Below are 17,243 nucleotides of genomic sequence, written 5' to 3' on the forward strand. Positions count from 1 at the left end.
CATTCAATCCCAAATGCTTATGGATATTACTTAGTCAAGTATTTCTTAATAAGCATTTACTGATCATATCATGGAATGGATAGATGAAAGACATAGAACCGTGCTGTTGGAAGCCCTGAATGTGCAAAATAGTGAAGTTCAGTTTCACAATTTCATGTCAGAATTCGGCACATCAAACTTTATTTTCTAGTATTTCTACTGCAACCAAGGAAGTCTCCTTTGAATATTTGTAAGAAACTGGTACCATTTACCTAGCCCAAAATGTCTAATTTCCCCCAGACAAGTATTTGCACATGCCAGTCTCAACTTCAAGTGCATAAGCACAACCTTTTTGCCTTTTCTGAGAGCCATTTGCAGTTTTCCTAAGAATCTCTAATTCGTTTTTGTAAAATCGGTGGCATGTGAGCTCTTTGAACTATTTTAGTTTTACAGTTGTCTTTCAGGAAGAACATAAACTGTTTGAAAACAAGATTCTACTTTAAATTTTTTATCGACAGAACTCTATCAGATAGTAATTTAGTGTGATAATCACAAAAACTGCAACCCAGAAGTGAAAATGAGAATAAAGATGAAGATATAATTTAAAATGCATTCGACAAATTAATATTTTGTCTCCAATGTACTTAACTTTGAAACTCAAGGGCCTGCATAGTCACATGGTGGCGCTGCAGGATAGGATGAGACAATGTTTCATAACTTTAACCAGCAGAAGCAAACGCACTGGATAAAACAGCACACAGGCTTTCTACAAAGGTGGGGCACCCACAAGACCCTCCAGAAAGGATCACAAATCTAAAAATTCCCAAAGGTCCAGATGAGCAGAGCCACTCTCTGAGCTTCTGGAGACCAAGTGGAAACAATACAGCAGAAAGCATTTTGTCTAAAGAAGGATGGAGCCTGGAGCTGGAGCTGCTGCTCAGTATGTAAGGCAAGTGCTGGTTTTCTTTGTTTTCCTAGAAGGGTCTTCGGTTCTTTCGGAGACCTGGAGTTATTCTGTGGCAGAAGAAATGGAGACCGGCTTCTCTATAGCCAATATAGTTAAAGATATGAATGTGAGTGATCTGGCTGCAAGGGGGGCCAGAGTTATATTTGATGACTATCAGCCTTATTTGCAGTTAGAACTGGAGACTGGCAGCTTGCTTTTGAATGAAAAACTGGACAGAGAGGCACTTTGTTCCACCAGTGAGCCCTGTATATTGCATTTCCAGGTGTTATTGGAAAATCCACTGCAATTTTTTCAGGCTGAGCTTTTGATTGAAGACATAAATGACCATACTCCCACGTTTCCAGAAAAATGCATATTTCTAAATATCTCAGAAAGTGCTACTCCAGGAACCTCATTCCAAATGGATAATGCTCAGGACTTGGATATAGGGATGAATGGTGTCCAAAACTATTCAATAAGTCCCAACCCTTATTTCCACCTTAAGTTAAAAGACACTGGGAAAGGAAGAAGATATCCAGAGCTGGTACTGGCTAGATCTCTGGACAGAGAAAAGGAGGCTTCAATTAGTTTAATACTAACAGCTATGGATGGTGGGTCCCTGCCCAGGTCAGGGACTGTACTGGTTCAAGTTGTGGTTCTAGATGTCAATGACAATGCCCCTGAGTTTGAAAAAACCCTGTATGAGGTCCAAGTATCAGAGAACAGTTCTGTGGGCTCACTGGTAATCAAGGTGTCTGCTAGAGATTTGGATTCAGGAATAAATGGAGAAATAACTTATTCATTTTCTCATATCTCTAAAGATGTACACAACGCATTTGAAATCAATGCAGTCTCTGGTGAAGTCCATTTGAAAACACACCTAGATTTTGAGTTAATTCAGTCTTATACAATAAATGTTCAAGCCATTGATGGTGGTGGTCTCTCTGGAAAATCGGCCATTATTGTTCAGGTTACAGACATAAATGACAACCCGCCAGAAATAGTCATTACGTCTCTTATGAGCCCTATCCCAGAGAACTGTTTGTCAGAGATAGTGGTTGCTGTTTTCAGTTTCCGAGACCAAGACTCTGGAGAAAATGGGAGAATGATGTGTTCAATTCAAGACAAACTCCCTTTTCTCTTGAAACCTACTTTCAAGAATTTCTACACTCTGGTGACAGAGAGCCCTCTGGACAGAGAGAGCAAAGCTGAATATAACATCACCATCACTGTCTCAGACATGGGCACACCCAAGCTCACAACCCAGCACACCATAACAGTGCAGGTATCTGACATCAATGACAACGCCCCTGCCTTCAACCAAACCTCCTACACCATGTTCATCCGCGAGAACAACAGCCCCGCCCTGCACATAGGCACCATTAGTGCCACAGACTCAGACTCTGGCTCCAATGCCCACATCACCTACTCACTGCTGCCGCCCCACGATCCACAGCTGGACCTCGCTTCGCTCATCTCCATCAATGCTGACAATGGGCAGCTGTTTGCACTCGGGGCGCTGGACTATGAGGCCCTGAAGGTCTTCGAGTTCCATGTGGGCGCCACGGACCGAGGCTCGCCTGCGCTCAGCAGCCAGGCTCTGGTGCGGGTGGTGGTGCTGGATGACAATGACAATGCGCCCTTTGTACTCTACCCACTGCAGAATTCCTCTGCACCTTGCACTGAGCTGCTACCCAGGACTGCAGCCCCCGGCTACCTGGTCACCAAGGTGGTGGCAGTGGACCGCGACTCTGGCCAGAATGCCTGGCTGTCATTCCAGTTGCTCAAGGCCACGGAGCCCGGGCTGTTCAGCGTGTGGGCTCACAATGGCGAGGTGCGCACCACCAGGCTGCTGAGCGAGCGCGATGTGCCCAAGCACAGACTGCTGCTGCTGGTCAAGGACAATGGGGATCCTCCGCGCTCAGCCAGTGTCACTCTGCACCTGTTGGTGGTGGATGGCTTCTCCCAGCCCTACCTGCCACTGACAGAGGTGGCGCGCAACCCCACACAAGTGGGTGAGGAGGCGCTCACTCTCTATTTGGTCATTGCCTTGGCGACTGTGTCTTCGCTCTTCCTCTTGTCTGTGCTGCTGTTTGTGGTGGTGAGGCTGTGCAAGAAGGCCAGGCCAGCCTCTCTTGGTGACTACTCTATGTCTGAGGGACATTTTCCTGGCCACCTGATGGACTTCAGCGGCGCTGGGACGCTGTCCCAGAGTTACCAGTATGAGGTGTGTCTGACAGGAGTGTCGGATTCCAAAGATAATCCGTTCCTAAAGCCTGGCTCCCAACCTTGAGCCAGCTGTGACCTGCATGAAAGAAAATTCCTCCTCTGTGGTTTTGGATACAACTAGCAATTTGTTGACTCTTAGTTCCTGATAAACACTGGTTCTTTCTAAACATTCTTGTTTTCTATTGTTTTAACTTCATGAGGAACTTGTAATGTTTTGCCTTTATTTTCCTAATTCAGGAGATAACTTTCATGTATATTCTTACTGGTTGGTCTCAAAAAACCGCATTGCCTGATAAAGGCAGAGAACTTTACTCATTGCTTACAAGTCACAGTTTCTTCAACCTTGTAAATTCTCAAAACTAATCATTATTGATTTCAAAATCTTCACCTTCATTCTATTTGGTTGTTTCCCAGAAAAAAAAATTGAAAGCATTGATGTTTTGAAGATAAATGTAATACAAATGTAATGAATTATCAGTACATCTTTTATCTAATCTAATACTATGATTTTCTGTCTAGAATATTTAGAGTGTCTGAAAAATGCATGGTTTTGTTAACAGTACAGCAGTATTCATTGGGAATGACAATTTCTCTAAAATGTCAAGACTTACTGGTTTAATGAATGCTCAATATGCCGTACATTTAAATAGTGTTAAAATGTTTTAGGATTTTTCACAAATCTTGTAAAAAGCTAGAATCCTCCGGTGACACCTCACATTTTCTGAAAATAACTGTCTTCAGCATAGGTATAGGATCAAAGCTCTGTTTGTTTTGAACTCATGTCCCTCTATGGTTTCAAACAATTGGATCAAGTGATGGCCATTGCTAACCTAAGCTGAACCAGTCTGATCCTGGTTACTTTTAAATTCACTTTAGAAACCAGGTATATCCTAGTCTCTCTGTTAGAAATGTTACAAAAAAGTGATGTCATCTTTTGGTGTAGTCAGTCGCTTAGAAATGAAAGGAAAGGCATACCAAGCAAGTAGTTCTATGAAGGACCTTCATTTGACATGACTTTCACTACTGGGTTGGAAACTGGGTACAGAGAACTAAGATGTACTCTTGTAAAAAATGTTTCTAGTACCACTTAGCAAATGCTGGTTGTTTGTTCTAAAAGCATGTTTTGATATTTTTGCCTGGATTAGTAAACTATATCTGGTAATTTTATTTTTATTAAGATTTTCATGTTAATAAAGGGCAATTAAAATACTTGCAAACTATTACAGTGGCACCAAAAGGATATGTGAAGCATTTGTCTAAATGTAAAATTTTGAAGATAGCAGTAGCGATAGTCTCAGGAAGCCAAGGCAAGATCTTGACAAACCTTAGTGTTTTTCCATTAATGAAAAGATGGTTTAGATATCTCCTTGTTGCTTCAAAGGACTATTAGAAGAGTATGGAGAATTGCTACTGAAGAAAATTCTGTCTTTGTTTATTCAGCTTATTTTAAAATAAGTAAGAATCCTAACTAAGCAAAAAAAAATTACAATAGGAAAAATCCTCACAATTTTGTGTTTTATTCTATGATAAATTAAGCAAATATTTGCTGAGCATCTTCCCTCTCACAAAGGTTATTTTGGATAATGGGGTGCAGCAATAATGCAAGCAATGGGGAGTACTTACAGGTTACACAACGAAAATAATCCAACATATTCAACTATGCAGCGTATGAGAAAAAACACCAGAGGAAAAAAATATGGGGAAAGAGGTGCTTTCATATGGGTTTTCCCATAGTTGAATAGTTGTATACAATTTTAAGTTGCTGACTAAATATAGAAAGTATATCATAAACTGGAAGTAACATGTAGATTTTTTCTTTATGAAACCCAACCAACTGAAACCACAATTTTGGTACCCAAGAGACATAAAATTACAAAGAAACCCCTGAAGTATTAACCCCACTTTATGCTGAAAGAATTTTAAGAAATCGCATGGATACATGTTACTAAATTTTCAAAGTGACTCATCAATAAGTAATGTGTTTTCTCTCTGTGTCTGTCTGTCTCCTTCCCTTCCTTCTCTCTCCCCCTCCCTCCTTCTCTCTCTCCCTTTCTCCCTCCCTCCCTCCCTTTTTTCTCCCTCTCCCTCTCCCTCCCTCCCTCCCTCCCTCCCTCCCCCCACCTCTCTCTCTCTCTCTCTCTCTCCTCTCTCTCTCTCTCTCTCTCTCTCTCTCTCTCTCTCTCTCTCTCTCTCTCTCTCTCTCTCTCTCTCTCTTTCTCTCTCTCCCTCTCTCCAATACAGACTGTATAATTTCTAGAACGTAGGCAGCTTGTCTGGGTTGTTTATTCTTGTAAATTTTAGAATCTGATGCATTTATAACAAGATTTTTGTTGAATGAGGGACTGAAGAATTAAAATAATGTTTAGTGTTTAAACTTCTGAAAACCAAATAGACTTTTAAAAGAGTGAAACCACACGGCTATCTGTTCAAGAGCATAGTCAACGCATGGTGGCGCTGCAGGCTAAGATTTGAAAAATGAGGATCACAGAAAGGGGATTTTAAAAAAAAATGCTTCTGCAGATCCCAGGCAGAAAAAACCTTAGGCAGAGCTCAGACGTTTAACGTTCCAGAGAATGCTGCTAATCTACACTTCGGAACAGGCTATTAACTAACAGGTCGACCGCTATCTGGATGCCCTTGTACCCTGAGTCCAGAAACAAAGATGAAGATTGGAAGAGAACACAGACAAAGGCAAGTTCTGTTGATCTTTCTCTTGCTGGGAGTGGCTGGGGCAAGCTGGGAACCCCGCCGTTACTTTGTGATGGAGGAAACGCACAGCACTGTTTTGGCAGATCTAGTCCAGGACCTAGGACTGGGAGTTGCAGAGCTAGCTGCTCGAGGAGCCCAGGTAGTGTCTGAGGAAAATGAATCACGCTTGCAGCTCGATCTACAGACTGGGAAGCTAATCTTAAATGAAAAACTGGACCGGGAGGAGCTGTGCGGCCCCACTGAGCCCTGTATCACTCATTTCCAAGTGTTACTGAAAAAGCCACTGGAAATATTTCAAGCTGAGTTGCGAGTAGGAGACATTAATGATCATTCTCCTAAGTTTTTAGAAAGAGAAATGACCGTGAAAATCATAGAGAATAGCCCTGTTGGCACTGCATTTCCACTCAAAATTGCTCAGGATTTGGATGTGGGAAATAACAGCATTCAGAACTATAACATTGGTACCAATTCTCATTTCCATGTTTCCGTCCGCAACCGGGGTGATGGGGGAAAATACCCTGAGCTGGTGCTGGACAAAGAGCTTGATCGGGAGGAGCAGGCAGAGTTCAGATTAACTCTGACAGCACTTGATGGTGGTTCTCCGCCCAAGACTGGAACCTCGCAAGTCAGGATTGTTGTCATGGATGTCAATGACAACGCCCCTGAGTTTTCACAGGCTTTCTACTGGGTGCAAATCCTAGAGAACAGCCCCTTGGGTTCCCTCATTGCTAAGGTCTCTGCTGAGGATTTAGACACTGGGACAAACGGAGAGGTATCATACTCTCTTTTTCATAGTTCCCAGGAGATGAGCAAAACTTTTGAGCTAAACGCCCTGTCAGGAGAAGTTCGACTAATTAAAACACTGGACTTTGAGACTGCATCTTCATATGAACTAGTCATTGAGGCATCCGATGGTGGGGGTCTTTCTGGAAAATGCTCTGTTTCTATTCACGTGGTGGATGTCAATGATAATTACCCGGAATTAATTATATCATCCCTCACCAATCCTATCCCAGAAAATTTACCAGAGACAGAGGTGGCTCTGTTTCGGGTTCGAGACCGAGACTCTGGAGAAAATGGAAGGACAGTTTGTTCCATCCAGGATGGTGTACCCTTTACACTGGAACCTTCCGTTGAAAACTTTTATAGATTGATGACAGATGGAGCTTTGGACAGAGAGATCAGAGCTGAGTACAATATTACCATCTCTGTCACCGACCTGGGCACACCCAGGCTCACAACCCAGCACACCATAACAGTGCATGTCTCCGACGTCAACGACAACGCCCCTGCCTTCACCCAAACCTCCTACACTATGTTCGTCCACGAGAACAACAGCCCCGCCCTGCACATAGGCACCATCAGCGCCACAGACTCAGACTCAGGCTCCAATGCCCACATCACCTACTCGCTGCCGCAGCCCCATGACTCACAGCTGGCCCTCACCTCTCTAATCTCCATTAATGCTGACAATGGGCAGCTATTCGCGCTCAGGGCACTAGACTACGAAACCCTGCAAGCCTTTGAGTTCCGCGTGGCTGCCACAGATCGAGGCTCACCCGCGCTCAGCAGCCAGGCTTTGGTGCGCGTGGTGGTGCTGGACGACAATGACAATGCGCCCTTCGTGCTCTACCCACTGCAGAACGCCTCAGAGCCCTGCACTGAGCTGCTGCCCAGGGCGGCGGAGCCGGGATATCTGGTCACCAAGATGGTGGCAGTGGACCGCGACTCTGGCCAGAATGCCTGGCTGTCATTCCAGCTGCTCAAGGCCACGGAGCCCGGGCTGTTCAGCGTGTGGGCTCACAATGGTGAGGTGCGCACCACCAGGCTGCTGAGCGAGCGAGATGTGCCCAAGCACAGACTCCTGCTGCTGGTCAAGGACAATGGGGATCCTCCGCGCTCTGCTAGTGTCATGCTTCAAGTACTTCTGGTGGATGGCTTCTCCCAGCCCTACCTGCCTCTGCCAGAGGTAGTGCGAGACCCCAGTCACCAGGACAGCGACATGCTCACACTGTACCTGGTCATTGCCTTGGCTTCTGTGTCTTCTCTCTTCCTTTTGTCTGTCCTGCTGTTTGTCGGAGTGAGGCTGTGCAGGAGGGCCAGGGAGGCCACTCTGGGTGTCTGCTCTATGAATGAGGGACACTTTCCTGGCCACCTGGTGGATGTCAGCGGTGTGGGGACTCTGTCCCAGAGCTACCAGTATGAGGTGTGTCTGACAGGAGATTCTCAGAGTAATGAGTTCAAATTCTTGAAGCCTGTGTTTTCTGGTGTTATAGACCAAAACTCTGGTAGGCAACTAGGAGATAATCTGTCCTCCCCAAGTATTCTAGGCATGTAAAACTTCACAGTTTGTTCTCTATACTTTTCCGCTTTTGCTTTTGCATTTTCTTTTCAAATCTGGTAGTAATGCTTACTTGTACTTGTTTTTTGTTTTCTTTACTAGTTTACATGGTATTGTTGTTTGTTTCTTAGATTGTTTACTGTTTAAGTGTTTTTTCCAAATCTGTTGTTACTTAACATTTTATGTCAGAAAACTTCATGTTCCTGACTGAATTTTCCGTAGTTTCTCCTAAAGAATGTGTATTTTATGTAACGAATAAAATTCTGATTATAAAAGCACATTTCCTGACCTAGGGGAATGGATTAGTTTATAGACTGCTTGTGTAATTTGCTGTGGAATTAGGTTAGATCTGTCTGTAGACACAGCACTTGGAGGTGGAGAAATGCTATCAGGAATTTGAGGATATGTGGTGCCCTAGAAGAGCATATGATTTCTTTTAAATAATACTTCACTTTGAAACTGGAAGTCCTTAGTTTTATCATTTCCATGGCTATTACTTCAGTAGCCTCACTGTGTTTTCTCTGGAAGTGATTCATATTCATCAAGTTTCTTCCAGATTCCCTAATTGTGTTTTCTAGTCTCCAACACTGTAAATTTCTCATGAAAGCCAGACCCACACCATCCATTCTTTCTTTCCTAAATTAGCATTGAAAAAGTCAAAAGCCTTTCACTATCTGTAGCTGATGGGTGCACTTGGCACATTCTTGTGACATAAAGTCAGTAAGCTCCAGGAAGAGTGATGCTTGTCACTTGTTATAGTGAGACAATCCTGATGCAAATCCTGATTCCAGGTTGCTTCTGGTGGTACAGCATGCCAGTATTTATATGCTTTGGATGATGATATTGCTCTGAATGATTAGGAATGTGGAAGAAGATGCATTATATAGAATTAGCACTAGTTAACTAAACAAATTTAGTAAGAATATGCTGGTGTAGTATTGAATGACTTGGAGAAATTATTGAAGGAAAAAAAATGATGATTTCCCAAAGATTTTCAGTCCTGGTCCTTAGAACCTGTGAATATTACTTTATATTATAGAGACAAAACATGAACAAAATTAAGGTTGTTAAGAAGCTAAACTTAAAACAGGGTATATATTCTAAATCATTTGGGCGTGTCTGAGAGAACCAGTGAAAAGCTTTAAAAGCAAAGTTGAATCTCCCTAGAGATGAAGAATAGACAGGTATAGTGGCACATGCCTTTAGTCCACACTTGGGAGGCAGAGACAAGCAAATCTCTGCGAGTTCAAGGCCAGCTGATCTACATAATGAGTTCCAGGACATCTAGAACTACACTGTGAGACACTGTTTTTTGGGAGGGAGTAAGAGAGAGGAGGGGGAAGAAAAAGAAATTCCCTAAGTACTGTAGGTGCATCTTGTGGCTCAGTGTTTCAACCTGACATATTCTGACTATATGCAGATATCGAACTTTCTAGTAAGCTCTCAGAGTAGAATAAGTCATTTCCTTGTGGTATGTTTTCTGATGGTTCTCTTTCTCCGGTTGAAACCTGAGGATGCAGCTGATGAAAAGACTTAAACATATGGAAATGGAGCCAGGCAGTGATAGTGCACACCTTTAATCCCATCACTCATGAGGCAGAGGCAGACAGAGCTTTCAGTTTGAGGCCAGCCTGGTCTACAGAGTGAGTTCCAGTACAGCCAGGGCTACACAGAGAAACTCTGTTTGGGAGAAAAATATGGATGTTCATTTTTAATTGGGTGATGGTGCAGACACAGGAAAGGTTCAGGTTGCTTTTTACAGACTTAGTAGAAATGTAATCTTAACAAGTCTGCCGGTAAAGACACAAGAGGAAGTGAGGCATGCAGTGCATATAGAACACAGTGAATTATAGAACTTATCATTTAAAGCAATGGTGAGGAGAAATCTGGGTGCTAAAGTTACTACTAGTAAGAGCCCAGGTAAGGAAAACATTAAAAACTAGAGGAAATTAAGACTTTTGTTTTTATGCAAATGCAGAAAACTTAGCTGAATCATAATTTATATTATATGAGGTAAAGAAGGCATGCATTTGGACATTTGGCAGAGGGAATTTCCAGGAAAACTTCCAGAAGTACAACTTGATTTCTTCTCACTGGTTATAGTAAAGTATCGGATAAAAATAAAGCAAGATATACCCAGGACCTGATGACTGGAAGGAAAATCTCATTCTAATTGCATTATAATGTATGTTAAAATCAGGAAATTCGCTGGCAGGGATGCATAGATAGGAGAGAAGTCAACTGGGAAACCTTTCCCTAGTGCCTGGGAAACCTCAGAGTTAATAACAAAGAAGAGAGTTACAGAGTTAATACAGAAGCCTCTTTGAAGGACCAAACACATTTTTATTGGATATTTTCTTAATTTACACTTCAAATGTTATCCCCTTCCTCAGTTTCCCTGAAGAAACCCCTATGCCATCCCTCCTGCCTCTATGAGAGTGCTCCCCCCCCAACCCACCCACTCCTGCCTCCCAACCCTGGCGTTGCTCTACACTGGGGCATTGAGCCTTCACAGGACCAAGGCCCCTCCTCCCATTGGTGTCCGACAAAACCATCCTCTGCTGCATATGTGGCTGGTGCCATGGGTCACTCCATGTGTACTCTTTAATTGGTGTTTAGTGTCTGGGAGCTCTGGGGTATCCAGGTTGGTTGATATTGTTGTTCTACTATTAGCACACTTTTAATGAATTTTAGCTCATGCTCCTTGACAGGTATAATGTAATGTGAAATTCAGTAATTGTATAACACACTCTCTGACGCACAAGACTTGTCTATTATATGAAGGTTTACATAAGGTATTTGTGACTATTTGAATGAAAATCATCTCCCATAAGCTAATATAGTTGAGTGTTTGGTCCCCAGTTGCTGGATCTGTTTGAGGAGGCAGTCTGCTGGAGAAAACACCTCACTGCAGGTGGACTTCAAGAGCTCATAGCATTACTCCACATCCAGGTTCTTTTCTTCCCTTGGTGCTTGTGACTGAAGATGTGATCTGTCAGCTTTTTGCTCTGTTGCCTGCTGCTGCACCTCACCAACCATTGTATATTCTCCCTCTGGAAACGTAAGCAAAAATAAACACTTTCTTCCTTCAGTCTCATTTGGTCATGGTATTTTATTGCATCAATAGAAGAATAACTAACAAAGGTTTTATTATTTTTCTTTTACTTTTGTGACTTTGGTATACTTGACCAATAAACCACTCATGAGTAAACATTTTTGGTTTGAGAAGACTTCACTCAATTTGATATCCCACAATTCCAATTTTCTGTTTTCTGTTGGTAAGTTGTTTTCTTATTATTTAAATTTTAAAAATCTCAAAAATTTTGAGCAATATGGAATTTTGAAGAACAGTATTTATAATATTAATTTTTATCTTGTAAGCTATTTTTACATTATAATTTATACAATTATACTCTTCCTTTTTCTAGATATTTGTAATATATAATTTTTAAATATTTTTATTAGATACTCTCTGTATTTTCATTTGAAATGTTATTCCCTTTGCCCGCCCCACTTCCATCCTCCTCCCCCTCTACTTGTCTTCACAAAGGTACACTAGCTCCCAATCACCCTCTCTACCTCAGTGCCTTGGAATTCCCCTGCATTGGAAAAATGTGCTCTCCCTGGACCAAAAGCCTCCTCTCACAATGCTATTCTCTGCTGCATATGCAACTAAAGCCATAGAGCTCTCAATGCATGCTCAATGGTTGGTGATCTAGTCCATGGGAGCTGTGGAAGATAATATTGTTGGTTGATAATATTGTTCTTTCCATGAGACCGCAACTCCCTTCAGCTCCTTCATCTGCCCTCCAGCACCCTCACTGGGGTCCCCAGGCTCAGTCTGATGATTAGCTACAAGCATACTCAGTTGTGTGAGTCTGACAGAGCACCTGAGGAGGCAGGTAATATTTGTTTTATCTCCTCTTCTTATATGTATTAGTGTATGAGTATCAACTTCATTAGCTTTTTTTTTAAAAAACAAGCCATATTATCTTTCATATATTGCCTATAACTCTATTTATTGTTTCATTGAATTCTACTATTATTTTATAACTTCTATTATCTCCTTTGGATTTAGCTTTCTATTTTTCTACTTTCTCGTTTACTCTATACCTTAGTCTTAAATTTTAAATCCAATTACATAAAATATGAATGAAGCTGTACTTAAAGTGAAGCTAATGAAGTCTGATATTTTGTATTTTTATGATCATTCTATTTGAATTTATACTTTATGTCTTCTTTGACAAGTGTGTTATTTAGAACTTTCTAGCTTAATTTCAAAGTGCTATGAGGATACTATTTTATTATTCCTTGGTTTTTGGTTTGAGAATATATTCTGTATAACTGTGGACATTTACACTTATTGAATTATTTTATTTAAAGAATCCAGAGTTCTGAAGTATACTGGTAAAAATTCCCATATTCATTTAAACGGTGTGTAGTATGTACTTAGTAGAAGTGAAGATTTGTAAATATTAACTAATTATTTTAAAAGTTTAAATATTTTAATGCATAATTTTCCTACATTTTATAATTTACTAACAGCAATGTGTTAATTTTATCAAATATTATTGTGTATTTATGTGTCTATTTCTTTTTTCAAGTCTAGGATTTTTAAACTTTACTAGCTTTTAAGCTGTTGTTTGATTCAAACAGGTAGGTTGTTTTTTTGTTTTGTTTTGTTTTAGTGTAATGACTTGGCACGTGTCATTGTAAAATATATATCTTTCATTTTGTGTTTAATATTTGTCTGATACAGGCATCTCATAGTTCTCTTTTTTGATATATGATGATCATTTCTTTACTAGATTATACAAAAGTGGGGGCATAATGGGCTAAGCTGTCAGGCTTTCTCAACTGTGGTCCTACCTTGGCCTGGTACTATCTGAGAGAAGAATCCCTGCGGGAGACTGAAGAAAAAAACCAAGAGATGGGTGAAGCAGAAGAGAAGACTTAGGTGCAGTGTGTTGTGGAAAGAAAGGCTGCTATTTGCTGGCCAGGACAAATGGAATTGCAGAGGGAGCAAGAAGGGAACATAGAAGGTAAGAGTAGAGGCAGCTTGGGAGTTCGTATGGAGACTGAACAATGAAAACAAAATTAGAGGAGCCATTTCTAGAGGAATGGAATTGTTGATCCAGAAAGAAAAGGGGGGTAGCAGTTCTGGGGCAGATCCAGAGCAGGAATCCAGGGGAAAACAGCTGTACTCATCTTTTCTTATCCTAAATCTAGACACTGAGGGGCCTGCCACCACTAGTCCATGCTGAAGCCCCACTGCCATAGTTTACTTCTATGCTGCTATTCTTAACCACTGGTTAATTGCAACTTAAAAAGAAAAGACTTTGTTCTAGCATTTGGGTTATAACCCAACACTGAGAGACATCAGGGCAGGAACCTGGCTCTAAGCATTGAAGCAGAGACAACAGATGAACATTGCTTAATAGTTTGTTTTCCTTTGGCTTGCTCAACTACTTTTATTATGCAACCCAGACTTGCAAGTTCATGAATGACAACACCTCCTTTACCATCTAACAATGAAGAAAATGTCTAATAGGTGTGTTCCCAGGCCAGTTCAATGAAGGCTATTACATAGTATAGGCTCTGGGGACTTTAGTTTGTATCAAGTTAACAAACTATTATCTGATATTTGGGATCTGCTACATCTTCCTCTTTACAGCACATTTTCTTTATTATACTTTTCTTCCTCATCAGCATGTCCACAGCTTTAAAAGACCTATCTCCATATTCAGCATGTACTTCATCTCCCTTCTGAGATGTGGTCTCCTCCTCCAATCCCTTTCTCTCTTTCTAGTTTGCCTTCTGCTTTACATTCTTCTCATTTGGTCCTTGGCATTCAGTACACCCATTGCTAACATTCTCTCTTATAACATTGCTCTGGAGCTGAAGATGGACTAGGCTTGGTCAGTTCCGAGGTCTCAGATGAGATTACCAGACAGTTGGGAGTTGTCAAGGCCAGAACCTAGCATGATAGGTTCTATAAAACATGGTTCTCTTGAAGATGTGGCAGAGGTGTAAGGGGTTAGAGAAGAGTAAGTACAGTTGAGAGGTGTGCAGGGCTATAGTCATCTGAAGATAGAAAAAAATAGGGTGATGGCTGGTGATCTCAGTTTGCAGTTGCCAGATCCTAGGCTTTCTACCCTAGTGCCAACCACTCCATCTACAGTTCTCATACCTACAGTCACTTTTGCATTACACATCTTTTTTTCTATAATTCAAGGTGCATTATAGTTAATATAAATATTGTACAAACAACAGGGTTGTGTTTTTTGGCATTTCTTCCCCGCCAACATCATTAGCTGTCTCAAAACTGAATAATTCATTCAATTTATATGTAATATACAATTTTTCTATGGTTGTAGATATTTAATTTTGTATTCAATCTTTTTTCAGTTCTTTGTTTAAAATTTTGTTTTATTTTGCTCACCGATTTTTAATATTTTGTTATACATCCAGTTGCCTTTAGTTGTGGTATTTTCTCTAGAAAGTGATTAAGATAGTCATTTCTTACCACAATCTACATTAAGTTGACATTAGACTAATTTATATAAAAATACAAAAGAGTTTTAAGTATTTGATTCTCATCCATTTTGCTATGACACAAAAGAGCAATAGAAGACAAAAAAGATGTATTTGAGAATTCATGTGGTACAGAAACTCTGTGAATATAATCAAATTTTAAAATTCTCAAAAATACTTTTGTATCCAAAATATAAAGTTTATTTTAACTGTAAAGAAATAAAATATATTACAAAAAAGAAATAGGCTTTAACCCAAACTCAAACCAAAATGTTCACTAGAGAACTCATACTGAAAAGAAATAGTAGAAAAGCACTAAAAGTGAGAACTCATTTATTGAGTTCTCAGGTAAGACATATATGGGATAACACACTGGACATAAACCACATTAATATGAGATATATAGAGAACATTTCAAATGTTCCTTGAATCTTATGAGTAATTTAAAGTACACATTTGAGTCCAATTTTATGAGAATACTAAATGTAGAAAACCTTAATGCTTCATCAAGCACTGTATATATAACAACTACAGAGAAGAAAAATTTCATAAATATAGGAATAGTTGATATTTGCTGCAACTGTTTTGATGCCAATTAAACTCTGAGTGTAAAAAGACTGTGAGAAAACCTTTATTTGTTAAATACTTAGGCTGTGCATAGGTGAGAACTCATATTGAATTTCAAACATGGATATAATACAATATAAGAAAGTTGTTATTTATATTTTAATGTGCATGTAGGAATGGTCACTGAGGAGAAGACATGGATATAAAATCTTCACTTAATCCTTAAAATTTACATGACAAATATGAAAAATAAAAGAATTCTTTATGTATAGAAAATGAAAGATTTTGTCTTCTATTCATAACTATATGAATACAAAAATGTCTATGATTTAAATAAAGTGACAAGTCATTCAATTATCATTATATCTTACTATGCATTATATATTATATACTTTACTGTAGTCATTGGAAAAAACTCATATATAATGGTTAACTTCTAATGCCAACTTGACTGAATTAAGGGATATATAAAAACACATTAAAACATTATTTCTGGGTGTGTCTGTGTTTCTGGAAAAAAATGATAATTTGAACCACCAACATTTCAACATCCATAATCATATGAAAAATCCTATTTCTTCCCATCTTTTCTTCTCTATTTTTGTTTGTATGGATTTCTTCCCTGTTTGTATTTGCCTGTATCTTTTTTTGACATTTATATATTTCTGTGTACCATATGCAGCACTTGGTTCTCACATATGCCCGAAGAGGGAATCAGATCTCATGGAACTGAGATTAAAAATGGTTGTAACCTGCCATGTGGGTGCTGGGAATAGAACCCAAGTCATCTGGAAGAGAAGACAATGCACATAACCATTAATCAATCTCGCCAAACGCTCACTCTGCTTCTTAATAGAGAGGAGTAACCCGAAGTCACCTGAAAAAAATATTCAGCTGCTTTTCCTCCCTAATGAAATACAAAACTTCACACTGGACAGAAATTACTTTAATATAAGGAAAGTTATATATATATATATATATATATATATATATATATATGTTATGCATATATACAAACTGAAGAGAACTCATACAAACAGGAAATTTAGGTAGGCTTTTAAATATTTCTAATTCTTTCCTTAAAGAAAAGCATTTAATTGATACTGGATTACAGTTTCAAAGGTTTAGTCTATTGTCATGGCAGGAAGCATGGTGGTTTGCAGGCAGACACGGTTGAGGAGAAGGAACTGAGAGGTCTACATCTTGATCTGCAGACAGCAGAAGTGAAAGTGACACTGGCCAAGCTTGAGCATCTGAGACCTCAAAGCCCAACTCCTAGTGGCACACCTTCTCCAACAAGGACACACTACCTTATAGCACCACTCCTTGTGAACCTACAGGACTCATTTTTGTATTTTATTTTATGTTATGTTATTTATAATTTTATTCATTTACACTTCAAATGATGTCTCCCTTCTTGGTTACCCCTCCACAAACCCACCACCCCATCCCTCCATCTCCCCCCACCCTTTACTCCAATTAGGGTGCTCCTCCATCCATTCACCCACTCCTGCCTCAGCTCTCTAGAATTCACCTATGCTGGGGGCATCAAGCCTTCCTCCCATCCCACTGATGTCAGATAAGGCCTTCCTCTCCTAAATATGTATCTGGATACTGGCTCATTCCATGTATACTCTTTAGTTGGTGATTTAGTCCCTGAGAACTCTGGGTGGTCCAGTTACTTGATATAGCTCTTCTAATGGGTTTCAATCCCCTTCAGCTTCTTCAGTCCTTCCCCAAGCTCTTCCATTGGTGGCCCTAGGCTCAGTCCAATGGTTGGCTGTAAGTATCTGCATCGGTATTGGTCGGGTGCTGATAAAACCTCTCAGGGAACAGCCATATTAGGCTCCTGTCAGCAAGTTTTTCTTAGCATCAGCAATAGTGTGGGAATTTACAATTGCAAAATGACATAGATCCCTAGGTGGGGCAATCTCTGGA

The 17,243-nt window shown here is 40.2% G+C and overlaps 2 protein-coding genes across 2 annotated transcripts; both read left to right on the plus strand.

Moving 5' to 3' along the window:
- Positions 1-890: 890 nt before the first annotated feature.
- On the plus strand, positions 891-3,218 carry LOC308423133 (protocadherin beta-18-like; the record flags this gene model as incomplete). Its single annotated transcript, XM_080919776.1, has 1 exon — positions 891-3,218. One exon carries the CDS (start codon positions 891-893, stop codon positions 3,216-3,218), a length of 2,328 nt encoding a protein of 775 aa, XP_080775902.1.
- Positions 3,219-5,816: 2,598 nt separating this feature from the next.
- LOC308423364 (protocadherin beta-15-like) lies at positions 5,817-8,201 on the plus strand (the record flags this gene model as incomplete). Its single annotated transcript, XM_080920096.1, has 1 exon — positions 5,817-8,201. The coding sequence occupies one exon, from the start codon at positions 5,817-5,819 to the stop codon at positions 8,199-8,201; it is 2,385 nt and encodes a 794-aa protein (XP_080776222.1).
- Between the last annotated feature and the right edge of the window lie 9,042 nt (positions 8,202-17,243).

Source organism: Micromys minutus (genome assembly GCF_963924665.1).
Source record: "Micromys minutus genome assembly, chromosome: 8".
NCBI classification, from domain to species: domain Eukaryota; kingdom Metazoa; phylum Chordata; class Mammalia; order Rodentia; family Muridae; genus Micromys; species Micromys minutus.